The sequence below is a fragment of the Canis aureus genome, chromosome 10, assembly GCF_053574225.1.
Source record: "Canis aureus isolate CA01 chromosome 10, VMU_Caureus_v.1.0, whole genome shotgun sequence".
Lineage (NCBI taxonomy): Eukaryota > Metazoa > Chordata > Mammalia > Carnivora > Canidae > Canis > Canis aureus.
The window spans coordinates 37,479,527-37,501,329 of record NC_135620.1 but is presented as its reverse complement, the minus strand read 5'-3'; the positions used below and the strand labels follow the sequence as shown (position 1 = coordinate 37,501,329).

Sequence of the window (21,803 nt, the reverse complement as noted above, 5' to 3'; positions counted from 1 at the left end):
AAATTAATAGTTCAATTTTAATCAAAACTTTTTAAAGTCAAATTCGATAGTGTATAACACAGAACACAAAACTAATTTTGTTAAATCTTTAGATGTCCTATATTTAAATTCTATTAATTCTATGGCATTAAATATAATAACAATATGCCATTCATTTACTAATCATATTTCTCAAACCCATACAATGAATAGGAGAAATTTCATTAATATAAAAGTAAAGTTAAAGTTGTCTGAGTTTATATTTCTTAAATACCAACAAAGGATTCAACATACTCCAAAATTATGTTGTATATTTGTATTATATCTCCTGAAACAAGAGAGCTATCACTTTCCAAGTGGTTTATTAATGCTTCATGTATTCTTACCTAGACAATCTCTGAGACCCCCTCCAACTCTAAAAGCTTAGTTACACACTTAGTTATACTAAGTTATACAACTATTAATATTAATATTATTAATATTTGATATTAATCAAAACTTCCTGAAGTCTTTGCATTATTAATAACACCTTGATCTCACTAGTAAACCTAGAGAGGAAAGTGGCTTTAATTTTTTCTTGCAATGCAACAGAGAAAATAAAGACTAAGACTTGAATAATGACCATGAACATGACCTAGTCTGGAAAACAAGCTGTTACCTCAAAGGGAGAGAAAAATTACCTGTAAGTAATTTATACTTCCCATTTATATTCTAAAAAATACTGAAACTATTATGCTTAAAAAAAATATAAGTGTGAGAAAGACACACAGGTACATGGGATCCTGAGATGTCATTAAAACAAAGCTTGATTTCCAAAAGCAAAGGTAAAAGCCTCCTCTTAAGGTCATTTTTTCTTTAGTCAAACCCATTATGAATTCAAAGCAAAGATAATAATAGCTAGCTTTGAGGATACAAAACTAGAAAAAATGCTATTTTTTATGTTTTAAAACTTTTAATTTGACAGATATCTCTTTTGAGAAAAATTTTCTAAAACTTTGCCCTCTCCCCATTCCAAGAGCCACTAATCTACTGGGGAAAAAAAAAACAATCAAAGAATATGTACAAGAAAAATATATTTAGAAAAAGTGCTAGATGAATTTTTTATAAAAAAGAAAAACACTGTACTTAATACATAAAGTAACAGTATTTTCATTAAAAATTTTTCATTAAATAATTCTTAAATTTTATATTGTGGTCAGGTAAAGTGCTAGAGAACAACAGCTCCAATCAGAAAACAGAACAAGTTAGAAATCTCATTATAGGGAAGGGGGGGAAGCAAAAGAAACAGGAAGATGGAAGAAAATAAGACAAAGCTATAGGTTTAAGAAAGATGAAAAATAGAAAGGAAAAGTATAGTTAGATTGAAGCATATACAGTACAGATCACTTAGGTGCAACCTGAATCATTAGCTCTTCAGCAAGGAACTATTATTCACTGATCTGTGACAATGTCTAATAATCCATCAAGCTTTGCAGAAATAATTAGTCTGCACTCTTCCTCACTATGATCACAACAGTGCTTCATAGGATGAGGCCCAAACAAGTGAACAAAGATTGCCCATAAGCTGCAACTTGCCTTATTTCAGACCATGTGCCAAGTTGTAAAAGTTGAAAAAGAAAAACCTGTTAGCACCAAGTGAAATTTTTTCATCACCAAGTACCAGTACCCTCCACGGTGAATTAAGCCTGTCTTCTTTCATTTGTATTTAGTCACTGGAATGTAGAAAGCTAAATTAGGATAATTCATACAACTGACACTGATGACTGTCCCTCCTGACGCATTCTTAGTTGTAACTCTGGCTAACTTTTCAAACTACTGAATACAGAGTCTATAAGCAAGAAGACCAAATCCGTGACTCAGCTCAATGGCTTTGACATGTGTTTCCCCACCACTGATTCATCTCCTGAGCCAGGAGTCAAGAAGTAGGATAGCCTAGGAAATTGAGGGTTAGCACACAAGAGTGAACAGGCAATAGAGGTATGCTACACAGAGAGCCCTAAACTTCCTAAAAATTTCACATTCAAAGAACTCAAACTACAAATTTAACCCAACAGCGAAGAATAGTATCAGTCCCTGAATCAGAACACAATGAATATCTTGGGTTAAATGAAGATCACATATAACATTAGATCATTTGGGGGGCAGGGCAAGCTGGCGGAGGAGTGGGGTCCTCAACCCACCAGGCCCCAACTTACCTAGATAACTTTCAAATCATCTTGAAAACCTACAAATTCGACCGAGATTTAAAGAGAGGACAGCTGGAATGCTACAGAGAGAAGACTCTGTGCTTCTAACAAGGTAGGAAGGTAGAAAAAATAAAATAAAGAATCAAGTAGGGGAGGGGCCCCGCAGGAGCCGGGCTAAGGCCGGGCAGTGAGAGCCTCTGGGACAGAAGAGCCCAGCCCCGGAGAAGCAGGAACTTTAAAAATCCACATCAGATTGTTCCCGGACTGAAAGGCACTCAGCAGGGAACCCAGGCAGAACCGCAGGAGGGGCAGTGGAGGGTCCAGCCTCCCGGGGTCACTGACAGAGGACGTGCACCCGGGGGAGAGCGCCCCACACCCCGCGGGCCGAGTGCGGGAAAGGGCTGGAGCACCCGGCGGGGCCTCAGAGAGCAGCCGGTCGGTCAGGAGGGGGCTCCAGGCGGAGGGGGCTGCACCCTGCTGCCTTCGGGAGCCGCAGCCCAGGAGCGACCCCAGCAGCGCAGGCCCCGGAGCCCAGGGACGGGGGACACAGCCCAGGATCCTGCGCTCCCCCGGGACAGAGAGGCGGGGTGGGCCCAGGACAGTGAGGATGCTCCTGCTACCGCTGGGCGCCCCCAATCTGTGCAGGTCAGCGCCCCCCACCCCGGGAGTATCCAGGCCAGTGCAGACTGGGAAACTGTGGTAGTTACTGCAGGGAGCTGACTCCAGAGCTGGAGAGCTGGCCGCTGCCAGTGGGGTTGTTCCTCCTAGTGTCACCCTGTGCCTGGGAGGGGGCGGAGCCGCCAGGGAACAGGGGCCTCACAGGAAAAACAGCTCCCACTGAGCCTTGCACCTGGCAGGGGGCGGGGCAGCTCCCCCACGTGCACACACCTGAGAATCAGCACAGCAGGCCCCGCCCCCAGAAGACCAGCTGGAAGGACAGGGGAAGAGTAAGTTCTTGACCAGCAGTGCTGGAAAGCTCCAGGGGAAGTCGAGGGATTTACAGTACATAAAACCAGAGGATACCCCTCCTTTTTATTTTCTTTTTCTTTTTTTTCCTTTCTTTTTCTAGTACAACTTGTTTTTAGCCACTCTGCACTGAGCAAAATGACTAGAAAGAACTCACCACAAAAGAATCAGAAACAGTACTCTCTGCCACAGAGTTACAGAATTTGGGTTACAATTTGATGTCAGAAAGCCAATTCAGAAGCACAATTATAAAGCTACTGGTGGCTCTGGAAAAAAGCATAAAGGATTCAAGAGACTTCATGACTGCAGAATTTAGATCTAATCAGGCTGAAATCAAAAATCAATTAAATGAGATGCAATCCAAACTGGAGGTCCTAACAACGAGAGTTAATGAGGTAGAAGAAAGAGTGAGTGACACAGAAGACAAGTTGATGGCAAGGAAGGAAGCTGAGGAAAAAAAGAGAAAAGCAATTAAAATACCATGAGGAAAGGTTAAGGGAAATAAATGACAGCCTCAGAAGGAAAAATCTACGTTTATTGGGGTTCCAAAGTGTGCCGAGAGGGACAGAGGACCAGAAAGCATATTTGAACAAATCATAGCTGAGAACTTCCCTAATTTGGGGAGGGAAACAGGCATTCAGATCCAGGAGATAGAGAGGTCCCCCCTCACAAAATAAAAAATAAAAAATAAAACATTTAACACCTCAACATTTAATAGTGAAACTTACAAATCCCAAAGATAAAGAGAAAATCCTTAAAGCAGCAAGAGACAATAGATCCCTAACTTATATGGAGAGAAATATTAGATTAATAGCAGACCTCTCCACAGACACCTGGCAGGCCAGAAAGGGCTGGCAGGATATATTCAGGGTCCTAAATGAGAAGAACATGCAGCCAAGAATACTTTATCCAGCAAGGCTCTCATTCAGAATAGAAGGAGAGATAAAGAGCTTCCAAGATAGGCAGAAACTGAAAGAATATGTGACCACCAAACCAGCTCTACAAGAAATATTAAGAGGGACTCTGTAAAAGAAAGAAGAAGTCCAAAGAAACAAACCACAAAAACAGGGACTGAATAGGTATTATGATGACACTAAATTCATATCTTTCAATAGTAACTCTGAACATGAATGGGTTTAATGAGCCCATCAAAAGACGCAGGGTTTTAGACTGGATAAAAAAAGCAAGACCCATCTATTTGCTGTCTACCAGAGACTCATTTTAGACCTAAGGATACCTACACCCTAAAAATGAAAGGTTGGAGAACCATTTACAATTCAAATGGTCCTCAAAGGAAAGCAGGGGTAGCAATCCTTATATCAGATAAATTAAAGTTTATCCCAAAGACTGTAGTAAGACATGAAGAGGGACACTATATCACACTTAAAGGATCTATCCAACAAGAGGACCTAACAATCATGAATATTTATGCCCCTAATGTGGGAGCTGCCAAGCATATCAATCAATTAATAAACAAACTGGGGGATCCCTGGGTGGCTCAGCGGTTTAGCGCCTGCCTTTGGCCCTGGGCGTGATCCTGGAGTCCCGGAATCGAGTCCCGCGTCGGGATCCTGGCATGGAGCCTGCTTCTCCCTCTGCCTGTTTCTCTGCCTCTCTCTCTCTCTCTCTCTATGTCTATCATGAATAAATAAATAAATAAATCCTTTAAAAAAATTAATGAACAAAGTAAAGACATACTTAGACAATAATACACTAATACTGGGAGATTTCAACATGGCACTTTCTGCACCTGACAGATTCTCTAAGCACAACATCTCCAAAGAAACAAGAGCTTTAAATGATACAGGGGACCAGATGGATTTCACAGATATTTACAGAACTTTACATCTGAATGCAACTGAATACACATTCTTCTCAAGTGTACATGGAACTTTCTCCAGAATAGACCACATACTGGGTCACAAATCAGGTCTCAACCAATACCAAAAGACTGGGATTGTACCCCGCTATTTTCAGACCATAATGCTTTGAAACCTGAACTCAATCACAAGAAGAAATTTGGAAGAAACTCAAACACATGAAGGTTAAAGGCATCCTGCTAAAAGATGAAAGGGTCAACCAGGAAGTTAGAGAAGAATTAAAAAGATTCATGGAAACTAATGAGAATGAAGATACAACCATTCAAAATCTTTGGGATACAGCAAAAGCAGTCTTGAGATGGAAATACATGGCAATACAAGTATCCCTCAAAGAATTGGAAAAACTCAAATACACAAGCTAACCTTGCACCTAAAGGAACTGGAGAAAGAACAGCAAATAAAATCTACACCAAGCAGAAGAGAGTTAATAAAGATTCGAGCAGAACTCAATGAAATAGAAACCAGAAGAACTGTAGAACAGATCAACAAAACCAGGAGTTGGTTCTTTGAAAGAATTAATAAGATAGATAAACCATTAGCCAGCCTTATTAAAAAGAAAAAAGACTCAAATTAATAAAAAAGGAGATACCACAAGCAATACCAAGGAAATACAAATAATTTAAAAAACATATTATGAGCAGCTACATGCCAATAAATTGGGCAATCTAGAAGAAATGGACGCATTTCTGGAAAACCACAAACTACCAAAACTGGAACAGGAAGAAATAGAAAACCTGAACAGGCCAATAACCAGGGAGGAAATTGAAGCAGTCATCAAAAACCTCCCAAGAAACAAAAGTCCAGGACCAGATGGCCTCCTAGGGGAATTCTATCAAACGTTTAAAGAAGAAACAATACCTATTCTACTAAAGTTGTTCCAAAAGACAGAAAGGGATGGAATACTTCCAAACTCATTCTACGAGGCCAGCATCACCTTAATTCCAAAACCAGACAAAGACCCCACCAAAAAGAATTACAGACCAATATTCCTGATGAACACAGATACAAAAATTCTCAACAAGATACTTGCCAATAGGATCCAACAGTACATTAAGAAGAAAGATTATTCACCATGAACAAGTGGGATTTATCCCCGTGATGCAAGGCTGGTTCAACATTCATAAAGGAATCAGCGTAATAGACCATAACAAGAGAAAAAACAAGAACCATATGATCCTCTCAATAGATGCAGAGAAAGCATTTGACAAAATACAGCATCCATTCCTGATCAAAACTCTTCAGAGTATAGGGATAAAGGGAACATTCCTCAGGATCTTAAAAGCCATCTATGAAAAACCCACAGCAAATATCATTCTCAATGGGGAAACACTGGGAGCCTTTCCCCTAGGATCAGGAACATGACAGGGATGTCCACTCTCACCACTGCTATTCAACACAGTACTGGAAGTCCTAGCCTCAGCAATCAGGCAACAAAAAGAAATAAAAGACATTCAAATTGGCAAAGAAGAAGTCAAACTCTCCCTCTTTGCAGATGACATGATACTGTACATAGAAAACCCAAAAGACTCCAGCCCAAGATTGCTAGAACTCATACAGCAATTCGGCAGTGTGGCAGGATACAAAATCAATGCCCAGAAATCAGTGGCATTTCAATAACTAACAATGAAACTGAAGAAAGAAAAATTACAGAGGTAATCCCATTTATAATTGCATCCAAAAGCATAAGATACCTAGGAATAAACCTAACCAAAGAGGTAAAGTTCTATACCCTAAAAACTACAGAACACTTCGAAAGAAATTGAGGAAGACTCAAAGAGATGGAAAAATATTCCATGCTTGTGGATTGGAAGAATTAATATTGTGAAAATGTCAATGCTACCCAGGGCAATTTACGCATTGAATGCAATCCCTATCAAAATACCATGGACTTTATTCAGAGAGTTGAAACAAATCATTTTAAGATTTGTGTGGAATCAGAAAAGACCCCGAATAGCCAGGGGAATATTGAAAAAGACAACCAGAGCTGGGGGCATCACAATGCCAGATTTCAGGTTGTACTACAAAGCTGTGATCATCAAGGCAGTGTGGTACTGGCACAAAAACAGACACATAGCTCAATGAAACAGAATAGAGAGGGATCCCTGGGTGGCGCAGCGGGTTGGCGCCTGCCTTTGGCCCAGGGCACGATCCTGGAGACCCGGGATCAAATCCCACATCAGGCTCCCGGTGCATGGAGCCTGCTTCTCCCTCTGCCTGTGTCTCTGCCTCTCTCTCTCTCTCTGTGACTATCATAAATAAATAAATAAATAAATAAATAAATAAATAAATAAATAAATAAATAAATTTAAAAAAAAAAAAAAGAAACAGAATAGAGAATCGAGAAATGGGCCCTCAACTCTATGGTCAACTAATATTCGACAAAGCAGCAAAGACTATCCACTGGAAAAAGGACAGCCTCTTCAATAAATGGTGCTGGGAAAACTGGACAGCCACGTGCAGAAGAATGAAACTAGACCATTCTCTTACACCAGACACAAAGATAAACTCAAAATGGATGAAAGATCTAAATGTGAGACTGGAATCCATCAAAATCCTAGAGGAGAACACAGGCAACACCCTTTTTGAACTTGGCCACAGCAACTCTTGCAGATACATCTATGAAGGCAAGGGAAACAAAAGCAAAAATGAACTACTGGGACTTAATCAAGATAAAAAGCTTCTGCACAGCAAAAGAAACAGTAAACAAAATTAAAAGACAACCTACAAAGTGGGAGAAGACATTTGCAAATGACCTATCAGATAAAGGGCTAGTATCCAAGATCTATAAAGAACTTATTAAAGTCAACAGCAAAGAAACAAACAATCCAATCATGAAATGGGCAAAAGACATGAACAGAAATTTCACCAAGGAAGACATAGACGTGGCCAACAAGCACATGAGAAAATGCTCCACATTACTTGCCATCAGAGAAATACAAATCAAAACCACAATGAGATACCACCTCACACCAGTGAAAATGGGGAAAATTAACAAGACAGGAAACAACAAATGTTGGAGAGGATGTGGAGAAAGTGGAACCCTCTTGCACTGTTGGTGGGAATGTGAGCTGGTCCAGCCAATCTGGAAAACTGTGTGGAGGTTCCTCAAAGAGTTAAAAATAGACCTGCCCTACGACCCAGCAATTGCCCTGCTGGGGATTTACCCCAAAGATACAGATGCAGTGAAACAGCAGGACACCTGCCCCCCAATGTTTATAGCAGCAATGTCTACAATAGCCAAACTGTGGAAGGAGCCTCGGTGTCCATCGAAAGATGAGTGGATAAAGAAGATGTGGTCTATGTATACAACGGAATATTACTCAGCCATTAGAAACGAAAAATACCCACCATTTGCTTCAACGTGGATGGAACTGGAGGGTATTATGGTGAGTGAAGTGAGTCAATCGGAGAAGGACAAACATTATATGGTCTCATTCATTTGGGGAATATAAAAAATAGTGAAAGGGAATAAAGGGGAAAGGAGACAAAATGAGTGGGAAATATCAGTGAGGGTGACGGAACATGAGAGACACCTAAGTCTGGGAAATGAACAAGGGGTGGTGGAAAGGGAGGTGGGTGGGGGGTTGGGGTGACTGGGTGATGGGCACTGAGGGGGGCACTTGACAGGGTCTTATGCTATATGTTGACAAATTGAACTCCAATAAAAAAATAAATAAAGTATGCATATACATAAAAAAAATATTGATCATTTGAAAGTGATAGAGTTTAAATTTTATCCCATCACTACCTTTCTATCTGGGCAGCGCTAATTTGGCCACCACTTCTTAATATAACCCAGAGTCTCCATATCTTTTGACAAGGAGAAAAATATTTATTTTCTTCAATAACTGATATCACTAAGAATTGAAAGTGAAGTAGCTAAGTCTGCAGAAGGTATTCATGTGGAGAACAAGAAAAAAACACAGGGTGTTACTCTCGATTTTATGCCCTCCCTTTTGGGGTTCCCAGCAAACTACTGAACAGCAGTGTGCTGCATCAACCAAATACATGCATCCAACAAATGTTTAAGGAGGCAAGCACTATAGTGGAATCTTCATATGTAAAATGAATTATGTTAACTCCAATGCATTCACAATCTCTTAGCAGAGATAATACATATCAGATTTGGTGAGTATTATGCTAAACTGTGGTGAAGATGGTAAACTAAGTACGAAAGAAACACAAAGCTGGGGGGTGCCTGGATGGCTCAGGCAGTTAAGCATCTGCCTTTGGCTCAGGTCATGATCTCAAGATCCTGGGATTGAGCCCCACATCAGGCTCCCTGTTCAGCGGGGAGTCTCCTTCTCCCTCTCCCTCTGCCCCTTCTCCCAACTTGTGTGGTCTCTCTCCTCTCAAACAAATATTTTTTAAAATTTAAAAAAAGGAAACACAAAGTTGGGAAAAGGCAAAATTCTGACTAGAAGGATGGGACAGTGGGGAAAGAGGGAATCATGGAAGGCTGCACAGATTGCAAGATGCCAGAGCAGGGCATTACAGGATACACAGGGGTTTACTAATGGAACAAAAGAAAAGACGCAGTTCAGTTAATGTGAGTCAAAAAAATGAACAGCTTGAACAAAAGCAAGAAGATATGAAAATATACAATGTGTTTAGGAAGGCAAGAATAATACACTAAGGGCTGAAGCAAGATAGAGGGCAGTGGACACAGAAGAAGCTCAAAGAGTTAACACGGAGCCATAAAGAAAGGGGCTTTAGATTATATGGCAAGAAGCTGAATTTCATTCTGAAAACAACAAGGAGACATTGATGGTTTTTTAATAAAGTGAGGATGACAAGATCAGATCAATAACTCAGGAAGACAAATGTGGTGATGGTGTGAAAGATGGATTATTGGGGAATGGAAACAAAATGATCAGGTACAAAATGACTACAAAAGGGAATCTTTGAAATCATTAGATCTATTGATTATAAACCCTGATCCCCCTCTCACCTAAGTAACAATGCACCAGGGGGATAGGGGAAGGAGGGGGCAGGGGGGAAGGGGGAAAGGGAGGAAGGGCAGAAGGAAGGAAGGAAGGCCCCTGAATAAGTTCTAAAATAATCTATAATTCTGTTTTCCCAATTTTTCCCAATTAGTTTTCCCAATTTTTCTAGAGAAGTTTTATCACATACATCTTTGTTGTAATCAGCATCCCTGATTTTGAAATTTTATATCAATGGCACTAAAATTACTTTCATGCTATTATCTCATGGCATGTAGTGAGGGGGGGGGGAACCTGTTAAACATCGAATTTGACCCAATAAAGTAATTGCCATAGGGTTTTTTTATCCTTACCATTACAAGTTCTTCCTGTAATTCACTGCAACTTTTTTCATTATACTGGAGTCTCTTTGAAAGGTCTATAATTACTTTCTTCTGTTCCTCGATCTCTTCATTTAGTTTCTTGTTTTTGGAGAAATACTCTCTTTCTAATCTGAAAAGTTAAAGCATCAGAGTAGATTTTTCAAATATGGTTTTATCAAGTCCTATTACACAGCTTTAACATAACTGGCAGGTGTATTATCTACCATGTTTTTGTGGCTTTTAAATGCCACCTCTCATTTTTTCAAACAAAAAGAATTACATATTCTTTAATGAAAGACTCTGCTCCTTTCATTAGCAGATATTTTACTATGCCCAAGGTTATAAACAAAATCGATTTGGTAGTGTTGATTTGGTCTCACCATTATTTCTGATGAGCTGTGGTGGGTGGACTCACCCACCACAGTTCAATTAACTCAGAAATTGCCTCAAGACAGAAAACAGTTCTATCAAACAATTTTCAAATTAAAGTATAATATTAAAAATGGAACAAATGTTTTATTCCTCAATGTCCACGCAAGTGGAACTAATGTGATAGAAAATGGAAAATCCAAAAGAATCATCAAAAATCATTCATGTTCACTGTGAAAACACATAAAATTCTTTTTTTTTCAAGTTTTTATTTAATTTCCAATTAATTAACATACAGTGTAATATTAGTTTCAGGTATAGAATTTAGCAATTCATCACTTAAATACAACCCCCAGTGCTCATCACAAGGGCTCTACTTAATTCCCATCACCCATTTAGCCTATGCCCCCCCCCTCCAGTAACCCTCAGTTTGCTCTCTAAATGTTAAGAGTCTTTTATGATTTGCCTCCCTTTTTCCCCCATATTCATCTTTTTGTTTCTTAAATTCCACATATGAGTGAAATCATATGGTTTTTGTCTTTCTCTGACTTATTTGGTTTAGCATAATAATCTCTAGTTCCATCCACATCATCGCAAATGTCAAGATTTCATTCTTTTTGATAGCTGAGTAATATTCCAGTGTGTGTGTGTGTGTGTGTGTGTGTGTGTACCCCACCTCTTCTTCATCTATTTATCAGTCAATGGTCATTTGGACTCTTTCTGTAATTTGGCTATTGTTGGTAATGCTGCTATAAACATCAGGTTGCACTGTACACTTTGGAATTTGTATTTTTGTATCCTTGGGTAAATACCAATAGTGCAATTACTGGATGGTAAGACAGTCTATTTTTTACTTTCTAAAGAACTCCATACTGTTCTCCAGAGTGGCTCCAGAGTTTGCATTACCACCAACAGTCTAAGAGAGTTCCCCTTTCTCTGAATCCTCGCCAACATCTGTTGTTTCCTGTGCTATTCATTTTAGCGACTCTGATAGGTGTGAGATGATATCCCATTGGAATTTTGATTTGTATTTCCCTGGTGATGAGTGATGTTGAGCATCTTTTCATGTGCCTATTGGCCATCTGAATACATGTTGTATTCATGTCTACTGCCCATTTTTTAATTGGATTGTTTTTTGGGTGATGAATTTTATGTTCTTTATAGATTTTGGATACTAACCCTTTATCAGATATGTCATTTCAAGTATCTTCTCCCATTCCAAAAGTTGCCTTTTAGCTTTGTTGATTGTTTCCTTCACTATACAGAAGCTTTTTATCTCAACAAAATCCCAATAGTTTACTTTTGCTTTTGTTTCCCTTGCTTTAGGAGACATATCTAGTAAGAAGTTGCTATAGATTGGGGCACCTGTGTGGCGCAGTTGTTTGAGCATCTGACTCTTGGTTCCAGCTCAGGTCATGATCTCAGGGCATGGGAAAGCAAGCACCTCATTGGGCTCCGTGCTCAGTGCAGAGTCTGCTTGAGATTCTCTCTCCCTCCCCCTTTGCCTCTCCCATTCATGCTCTCCTTCTCTCTCAAGTAAATAAATCTTTTTAAAAAACAGAAGTTGTTACATATTGCATATGTCTTCCTCTAGGATTTTGACGGTTTCCTGTCTCACATTTAAGTCTTTCATCCATTTTGAATTTATTTTTTTTGCATGGTGTAAGAAAGTGGTCCAGTTTCATTCTTTTGCATGTAGCTGTCTAGTTTTCCCAACACCATTTGTTGAAGAGACTTTCTTCCATTGGATATTCTTTCCTGCTTTGGTCAAGATTAGTTGACCATAGAGTTGTGGGTCCAGGAAAGATTAGTTGACCATAGAGTTGTGGGTCCATTCCTGGGTTTTCTATTCTTTTCCACTGATCTATGTGTCTGTTTTTGTGCCAGTACCATACTGACTTGATCCCTACAGCTTTGTCATATAACTTTCAAGTTCAGAATTGGGAAGCTTCCAGTTCTGCTTTTATTTTTCAAGGTCTTTTTCTTTTGTGATTCCATACAAATTTTAGGATTGTTTGTTCTACCTCTGTGAAAGATGCTGGGGGTATTTTGATAGGGATTGCATTAAATGTATAGATTGATTTGGGTAGGATAGACATTTTAACAATATTTGTTCTTTCAATCCATTCCCCAGAATGTTTTTCCATTTCTCTGTGTCATCTTTGATTTCCGTCATAAGTGTTTTATAGTTTTCAGAGTTTGTTAGGTTTATTCCTAAGTATCTTATGACTTTTGGTGTAATTGTATACAGGATCCATTTTTCAATTTTTCTTTCTGCTGCTTCATTATTGGTGTATAGAAATGCAAAGGATTTCTGTACATTGATTTTGTATCCTAAGACTTCACTGAATTCATGTATCAGTTCTAGCAATTTTTTGGTGGAATTTTCTACATAGAGCATCACGTCATCTGCAGTGAATGTTTGCCTTTCTTCCTTGCCAATTTGGATGCCTTTTATTTCTTTTTGTTGTCTGGTTGAAGCTAGGACTTCCAGTACTACATTAAATAACAGTGATGAGAATGTAAAACCCTATCTTGTTCCTGACCATACAGGAAAAGCTCTCAGTTATTCACCACTGAGGATAATATTAACTGTGGGTTTTTCATATACGGTCTTTATTATGTTGAGGTATATTCCCTCTAACCCTACTTTGTTGAGGGCTTCTATCAAGAATGATGTTGTCCTTTGTTAAATACTTTTTCTGCATATATTGAGAGGATCATATAATTCTTATGCTTTCTTTTATTAATGTGGTGTATCGTGTTGATTGATTTGCAAATATTGAACCACCCTTACAACCCAGGAATAAATCCCACTTGATCGTGGTAAGTGATTCGTTCATGTACTGTTAGATTCAATTTGCTAGTATTTTGTTGAGAATTTTTACATCCATGTTCATCAGGGATATTGGCCTGTAGTTCTCTTTTTTAGTGGTGTCTCTAGTTTTGGAATCAAGGTAATGCTGACTTCATAGAATGAGTTTGGAAGTTTTTCTTTGGAGTTTTTGGAATAGTTTGAGAAGAATAGGTATTAAGCCTTCTTTGATATTTGGTAGAATTCCCCTGTGAAGCCATCTGGCCCTGGACTTTTGTTTGTTGAAAGATTTTTTATTACTGGTTCAATTTCTCTGCTGGTTATCATTCTGTTCAATTTTTCTATTTCCTCCAGTTTCAATCTTGGTAGTTTATATGTTTCTAGGAATTTAACCATTTCTTCCAAACTGTCCAATCTGTTGACATAATTTTTTATAATATTCTCTTATAACTGTATTTCTGTGGTGTTAGTTGTTCTTTCTCCTCTCATTTGTGATTTTATTTATTTGGGTCCTTTCTCTTTTCTTTTGGATAAGTCTGGCTAGGGGTTTATCAATTTTATTAATTTTTTCAAAGAACAAGATCCTGGTTTCATTGATATGTTCTACTGGGGTTTGTTTATTTCTATATCATTTATTTCTGCCTTCATCCTTATTATTTCCCTTATTCTGCTGGCCTTAGGCTTCGTTTGTTGTTCTTTTTCAAGCTCCTTTAAGTGTAAGGTTAGGTTGCTTACTTGAGATTCTTCCTACTTCCTGAGGTAGGCCTGTATTGCTATATTCTTCCCTCTTAAGACCACTTTTGCTGCATCCCACAGGCTTTGGACCATTGTGTTTTCGTTTTCACTTGCTTCCATGTATTTTTATTTCTTCTTTAGTTTCCTGGTTGATTCATTCATTATTTAGTAGGATATTCTTTAACCTCTATATATTTGTGGTCTTTCCAGATTTTTTTCTTGTGGATCACCTAAAGTTCCATAGCGCTGTGGTAGGTAAATATACATGGTATGACCTCAATCCCTTTGTACCTATTGAGGCATGATTTGTGGCCCAATATGTGATCTATTCTGGAGAATGTTACATGTGCACTTGAAAAGAATGTATACTCTGCTGCTTTAGGTTGATATATTCTGAATATATCTGTTAAGTCCATCTGGTCCAGTATGTCATTCAAAGCCATTGTAACCTTGTTGATTTTCTATTTAGATGATCTGTCCATTGATGTGAATACGGTGTTTAGTATCCTACTATTACTGTATTATTATCAATGGGTTCCTTTATGTTTGTTATTGTTTTATATATTTGGGTGCTCCAAATATATATATATAACATAAATATTTACAATTGTTAGATCTTCTTGTTGGATGGACCCCTTAATTATGATGTAATGCCCTTCTTCATCTTTTGTTACAGCCTTTGGTTTAAAGTCTAGTTTGTCCAGGGACACTTGGATGGCATAAGTGGTTGAATGTATGACTCATGGTTTCAGCTCAGGTCTTGGTTTCAGCTCAGGTCATGATCTCAGGGTCTTGGGATCAAGCACCACATCAGACTTTGAGGTCAGCATGGAGTCCGCTTGAGATTTTCTCTCCCTCTCCCTCTGCCCCTCCCACTCATACTCTCATTCTAAAATAAATAAATTCTTTAAATGTTTAATTAAAGTAAATAAATAAAATCTAGTTTGTCTGACAGAAGTATGGCTACTCTGGCCTTTTGATGAGCTTTTGCATGGTAAATATTTCTTGATCCTTTCACTTCCAATCTGCAGGTGTCTTTAGGTCTAAAATGAGTCTCTTGGGGCACCTGGCCGACTCAATTGGTAGAGCCTGCAACTCTTGATCTCAGAGCTATAAGCCTAAGTCCTATGTTAGTGTAAAAATTACCTAAAAAATATTTTTAAAATTAAAAAAATAAAATATAAAATGAGTCTCTTGTAAGCAACATATAGATGGGTCATAGGTTTTGTTCTGTTTTGTTTTGTTTTTTTCATTTTTTTCATTCTATGTCTTTTGATTAGAGCACTTAGTCCACTTACATTCAGAGTAATTATTGATAGATATGAATTTAGTGCCATTTTATTACTTGTTTTGTCATAATTTCTGGAAATTTTCTCTGTTTCTTTCTAGTCTTTGTTGATTTTGGTCTTTCTTTCCCACTCAGAATCCCCTTTAATATTTCTTTCAGGGCTGGTTCAGTAGTCATGAATTCTTTAGTTTTTGTTTGTCTGGGAAACTCTTTATCTTTCCTTCTATTCTGAATGACAGCCTTGCTGGAAAGAGTATTCTTGACTGCAGATTTTTCCCATTCAGCATGTTGAATATATCATGCCACCTTCTTCTGCCCTGCCAAGTTTCTTTGGAAAGATCTGCTGCTAACTTTATTGGTCTTCCCTTGTATGTTAGGGGCTTTTGTTTTGATGCTCTTAGGATTTTTTCTTTATCTCTATATTTTGCATATTTAACTACACTATGTCTTGGTGTTGGCCTACTTTTGTTGATTTTGATGGGAGTTCTTGGTGCTTCCTGGATTTGGATATCAGTTTGTTTCCCCATATTAGGGTAGTTTTCAGCCACAATTCCCTTAAACAAACCTTCTGCTCCCTTTTCTCTCTTTTTGTAGGACTTCTATGATATGAATATCATTACACTTCATGGAGTCACTGAATTCCCTAAGTCTACTTTCATGATCCAAGATTTTTCTTTCCCTCTTTTGTTCAGTTTCATTATTTTCCATAATTCTATCTTCTGTATCACTTATTCCTTCCTCTGTTTCTTCCATCCTTGAGGTCATTACATCCAGTTGGCTTTGAATCTTGGTTTTGCATTTGTTATTTCAGCCTGATTTGTCTTTAACTCCTCTTTTATCTCTGCAATAAGGGTCTCCATGAAGCCTTCTATGATTTTCTCAAGCCCAGCTACTATCCTTAGGATTGTTTCTTCAAATTCAGGATCAGGCATATTACTTATATCTGTTTCAATTAGATCCCTGGCCATGACCTTATCTTGTTTCTTCTTTTGGGATGAATTCTTCTGCCTTGGCATTTTGTTTAGGTCACTGTCTTCTATGTGCTAGGAAAGCCTGTTATATTTCCTACTCCTGACAATAATGGCTTTATTAAGAAATAATAGTGGGGAGTGTTTGAACCCTGGCCAGAGTATGGCTGAGTTTTAACTAGCCATATCTGGTCTGCTTGTTAAAAGACCTGATGCTACTTCCACTAGAACTGAAGCTCTGCAGAACTCTATGGTCAGTAGACATGGTGCATGCAAGAGTTTGTGCCGGTCTTCTGGGGGAGAAGCCCACTGAACTGTTTCTTTGGCACACTTGCTGAGAAACGCAGTACCAGTGGAGTGCAGGGGGGCAGGGCTTAGTGTAAACAGATGAGGCAACCAGTGTTGGTGCTGTGCTGTTTACTGAGTTTATGCTGAGGGGTCAAGGAGGGAAATGGTGCCACCAGCATCTTTGTCCCTGGAGGGGAGAATTCCTGCTTGCTGCTGTCTGGGAAGCCCTTCCAGAAAACTGAACAATTTCCCCTCATGAGTTCCAGGTGTTCTTTAGATCACTGCCTTCACAATGTCTGCGTCTAGGTTGCTTGCCCACCCAGAGCATTGCAGTATATTATGGACTCTATCACTGCCAGGCTAGTTGAATTTTAAAATTCCAAACTTTAAGGACCTGGTGTAGAAGAAACTTGCACTGGTCTTCTGGGGGAGGGTCTTGCTGTAATGAGACTAATGCAGGTTTGATCCAGAAGAGCAGTCACACCAGAGCAGAGAACACACACTAAAGAGCCAATGTCCAGGTTAGCTGCTCTCAGCAAGTGTGTCTCTGCACCTGTGCTGAGGGGCAGAGAGAGAAATGGCACCGCCAGCTCTTTCATCTCTGGAGAGGCAATGCCACCTCTTTCAGATGTGCTCCAAGAAGGCGGAACCATTTCTCCCCATGCGTATCAGAAGATCCTCAGATCACACCACCTGCCCCCAAGTTACCTGCCTGCTTTCTCCAAAGGAGCACTGCAGTGCCTTCGGGGCTCCACCCCAGCCACACTATGGACTGCTAAAACTCCAGTCGTTGAGCCCCACTGGTTGCCAAAACTCACAAAAATCAGCCCCTCTCATTTTCCCAATCAGGCAATGGCTTTGAGGAAATATTTTCCTTGTGCATTTCCCTTTGTGCTCTTCTCTATCTCACTTTTCTCCATGACCAGAGCTCCCTCCCCTCCACAGCATCTGCAATCCATTTCTCCCCCAAACCACATCTCTACACTTCCTACCTTCCACGAAATGGCCTCTTCTCTCTCTCTAGTTGTGCAGTTTCTTCTGTCAGTCCTCAGATCGATTTCTTGGGTATTCGGAATGATTTGACATTTACCTAGCTGTGTTCAAGGGACCAGGAAACCCTAAAGTCCTCCTCCACCATCTTAGCTCCCCACTTCACAGGAAATTCTTTTCAAAGGATTTGCCTTCCTATTTAAATTTTGCTCGGGCTGGGATTAAACTGTATTTACATTCTTGTATGGACATCTGATGAAAGGCAGCTTAGAAGCATTTCAGTTTAAAATTTGTTATAGATAATTCACCAAATAGATAATTTAATTCAAATTAAAGGGCTGCCACTATTTTTAGTCTGAGATCTTCCTGATAAACATAGTAGATCTGTTTCCTATGATTTTGAAGCTGTAATGCAGAAGACAGAGTGACTCAGTATAACCAAATCCACCACCACATTAAGGCTATAACCAAATAAAGAACTAATTCTTGAATGGTACATGATATTACTCTCAACAGTCAACATTCCTTTCTTTAGGATAGAACATAGACAATCTAATGCCAACTCTTTTGTATATTCTCCTTTGGATCAAGAATATTCCAAAGTAGAGTAACTAAAATTTTAAATAAAAATATATAGAAGGATTAAACACTACATTTATAAATATATATATGTACTATATATTATATACATATACATATACATGTGTTATATATATTATTTATATTTATATATATGTGTGTGTATCTCCCAGAAAGTAGAATTAAATAATAAAAATGGATTGAAGTAGAGAAAAGATAACAAATACATTCAGGAATCCCAATATATATAAATAATAGAAGTTCTAAGAGAGAAGGTAAAGAAAACAGAAGAGAAGAAATAAGCAAAGTAATAAATATAAGAGAATTTCCTAGAAATGAATTACTTGAGTCTTTAAAATTGAAGGAGCTAAATGAGTGCCCAACATGAATGAAAAAAACATCCATACAAGGCCCATCATTATGAAATTTCAGAACACTGGGAACATGGAAAAAATTCTATAGTGTCCATAGAGTATGAAAATATATATACATTATTACTTTATCATGTTATAATATCAGTAAACCACTTCTAGATATTCCCCCATGTTTCCAGACTTGATGACCACTATGTACAAGTTTCCAGTGGAAAACATGGACCACATAAAAAAGATCAGGAATTAAAGGACTTTGGATTTCTTGACACTAGAACTTAATGAATATCCAACTGAATTAGGAAAAAGGGTAAAGATCAAATAAAGATATTTTCAGAATGCAAATTTCAAGATTTTGTCTCTGATGCAGAATTTCTCAAGAAGCTACCCTACAAAGGGAGTAAATCACACAGGGAGGAATGCACAAGACCAGCAAATAAGAGATCCAGTATAGAAGAGAAGCAGAGGGTATCCCAAGGAAGATGGTAACAGGAAGTCCTAGGGATGACAGTGGCAGGGAGCCTAAAAAACAATTTATCCAGAATGGAGAAAGAGGAGAGAAGAGTCCAGGATGGATGTCTTCTACAAGAAACTTAAAACGATAGAATTGCTGAGGTGTAGGAACATAATGAGAGAGTTTCAGTTCTGTTTAAGAGTTTAAAAATAATTCAGTGATTGTGCATATAAACTAATCCAATTTAAAATGAGGCAATTACTGGGGTGCCTAGGTGGCTCAGTCACTTAAGTGTCTCTCTGGATTTTGGCTCAGACCATGACCTCAGGGTTGTGAGATTGAGGTCTGCTTAAGATTTTCTCTCTCTCCCTCTCCCTCTGCCCCTCTTTCCCTCCGTTTCTCTCCCTCTCTAAAAATAAATAAATAAATAAATAAATAAATAAATAAATAAATAAATAATAAAATGAGACAGTTATTAACTATTCACTCATTTAATAATTCAGCAAATCTTTATTTACCAGCTCTTATGTGCCAGACACTATTCCAGGCATTGGGAGATAGCAATGAACAAAACAAAGTTCCTGTCCACATAAGAGGAAACATAATAAACAACAAAGAATATAGTAAAATATGCTATGAAGAAAAATAAAGATGAGATACCAAGAAAAAAAGCTATAGAAAAAAATACCCCCCAAAATAGAACCCCAAAGAAAGGATGGGGGAGGGGAGGAATAAGTGTGTGCTATGTGGGAGAAGGTTACAATAGAGGTAATAAATAAGTGGGGACCAACAGATAATATCTAATGGTGGAAACTGAAAACATGGCAGGATATGCATGTTATTCAGAAACAGGAAGTTAAACATCAGAAGAAACAGCAATAAGAATTAAAAGCAGTTGCCTTGAGGGAGTAGAAACAGGTAGTAGAGAGCAAGGGCCATGCAACTATTGACCTTGCAGTACTATTTTACTTTTTAGACTATGTACAAGCTAATCTGATAAAAGTCAAAATAGTAATTAAAAATTATCACTCAGCAAATATAAAATTAAATGCTTCTGTTATGTGGTGCTGGGTTCAAGTTCAAACTGGGTCCCCTGAAATGGAGGGACATTCCTCACTGTCATCAAGGACAACCCAGGAAGTCATCCTAAGCTCCTAGGCTCCTGGCAAAGCCCCACCAACAGTTATGAGTCGGGCAAGAGTGTAAGAAAGGTTAAAGGGAGCCTCGACTCTTTGAACTCCAATGGGGATGTGCCAGGACTTGCCAGGTGGAGGATTTAGGCAAGAAAGGAAAGGGAGAGGAAGGAACTCTGTAGTTAAGATGCCTTCTTTCCTACTGGATTTCCATTCTATTATTTTTCTAAAAGAGCTCAGCTAAGAACTTCACCATAGGCTGCTTTAAAATAATCGTCTTTGGTCTTTTATCCAGAATGTACACAATAATAATGCCAATAAATTATAATACTTTTGTTATTTTTACACTTTGGGTTGATTTTTTTTAAGATTTTATTTATTTATTTGAGAGAGAGAGAGAGACAGAGACAGAGAGCGACAGAGATAGCAAAAGAGAGCACTGGGCTGGGAGAAGAGTGATGAGCAGGCTCCCTGCTGAGTAGGGAGGCCAATATGCAGCTTGATTCCAGGACCTTGGGATCATGACCTGAGCCAAAGGCAAGACACCTAATAGACCAAGACACCCAGGCGCCTCTTGGATGATATATTTAGAAAAATAAGGAAGTTCCCAAATACTGAGTGTAATGAAATAGAGATTCAGTCCATTCAGGATCCTATCTTTGACTAGTATTTTTTATTTAATTTTAAACTAGATTTAAAGATACTATGATCTTCTTCCCCTATCACTGTCCAGCAATCAGTTACTACAGCTAATGAAGACCTGACTAAAGCTTGAAAACCTTTAGTTTCATACTGCAACTCTTAGATGCAAAAAAATTAACAACTAAGAAATTTTAACTACAGAAATACAGAACAGATATGTATTCTATCTAAAATTGTATATAATATATATTTGTTAAAATAGCCTGTTATCAAATTCTTAGCTGAGATCTTTAAAATATATATAGTATATACCTTATATATATTTTTATAAAATATAAATATATATATTCTACCTAAAATATATGTATACATATATATTCCATCTAAAATAATTTCATGCAGGAATGTTCACTGTTATGAAACTGTTGACCAAAATTATAAATCCAAACTAGACAGACACATAGCTTTTTTCTCCTGATCTAGATCCACCTGGAAAAAACAAGCTAAAGAACCTTAACCACTGGGCAGCCCGGGTGCTCAGCGGTTTAGCACCACCTTCAGCCCAGGGTGTGATCCTGAAGACCCTGGATAGAGTCCTGCGTCAGGCTCCCTACATGGAAGCCTGCTTCTCCCTCTGTCTGTGTCTCTCCCTCTCTCTCTCTGTGTGTCTCTCATGAATAAATAAATAAAATCTTTAAAAATGAAAAAAAAAAGAATCTTAACCACTGGCCAAGTTCAGGCAGCATTTTCTCTATAACATTGTTATCACCAGTTGCTGAGTTGGTTTTATCCAACCGGTAAAACACTGTCCTACCCCAAAACTCTCTGCTCTCAGAGTGCAAATTAAAGGTACCA

The 21,803-nt window shown here is 38.4% G+C and overlaps 1 protein-coding gene across 15 annotated transcripts in view; it reads right to left on the bottom strand.

Moving 5' to 3' along the window:
* Positions 1-21,803, bottom strand: part of CCDC171 (coiled-coil domain containing 171) — a 403,894-nt gene that overhangs the window by 302,075 nt on the left and 80,016 nt on the right. For all 15 annotated transcript variants that reach the window (XR_013387817.1, XR_013387815.1, XR_013387816.1 and 12 more), the window contains one exon: positions 10,308-10,446. Coding sequence is in view for 12 of the 15 variants with exons in the window: in XM_077912032.1 (XP_077768158.1) it covers positions 10,308-10,446 (139 nt within the window). In the remaining 3 variants the exon portion in view is untranslated. The remainder of the gene's footprint in view (positions 1-10,307; positions 10,447-21,803) is intronic.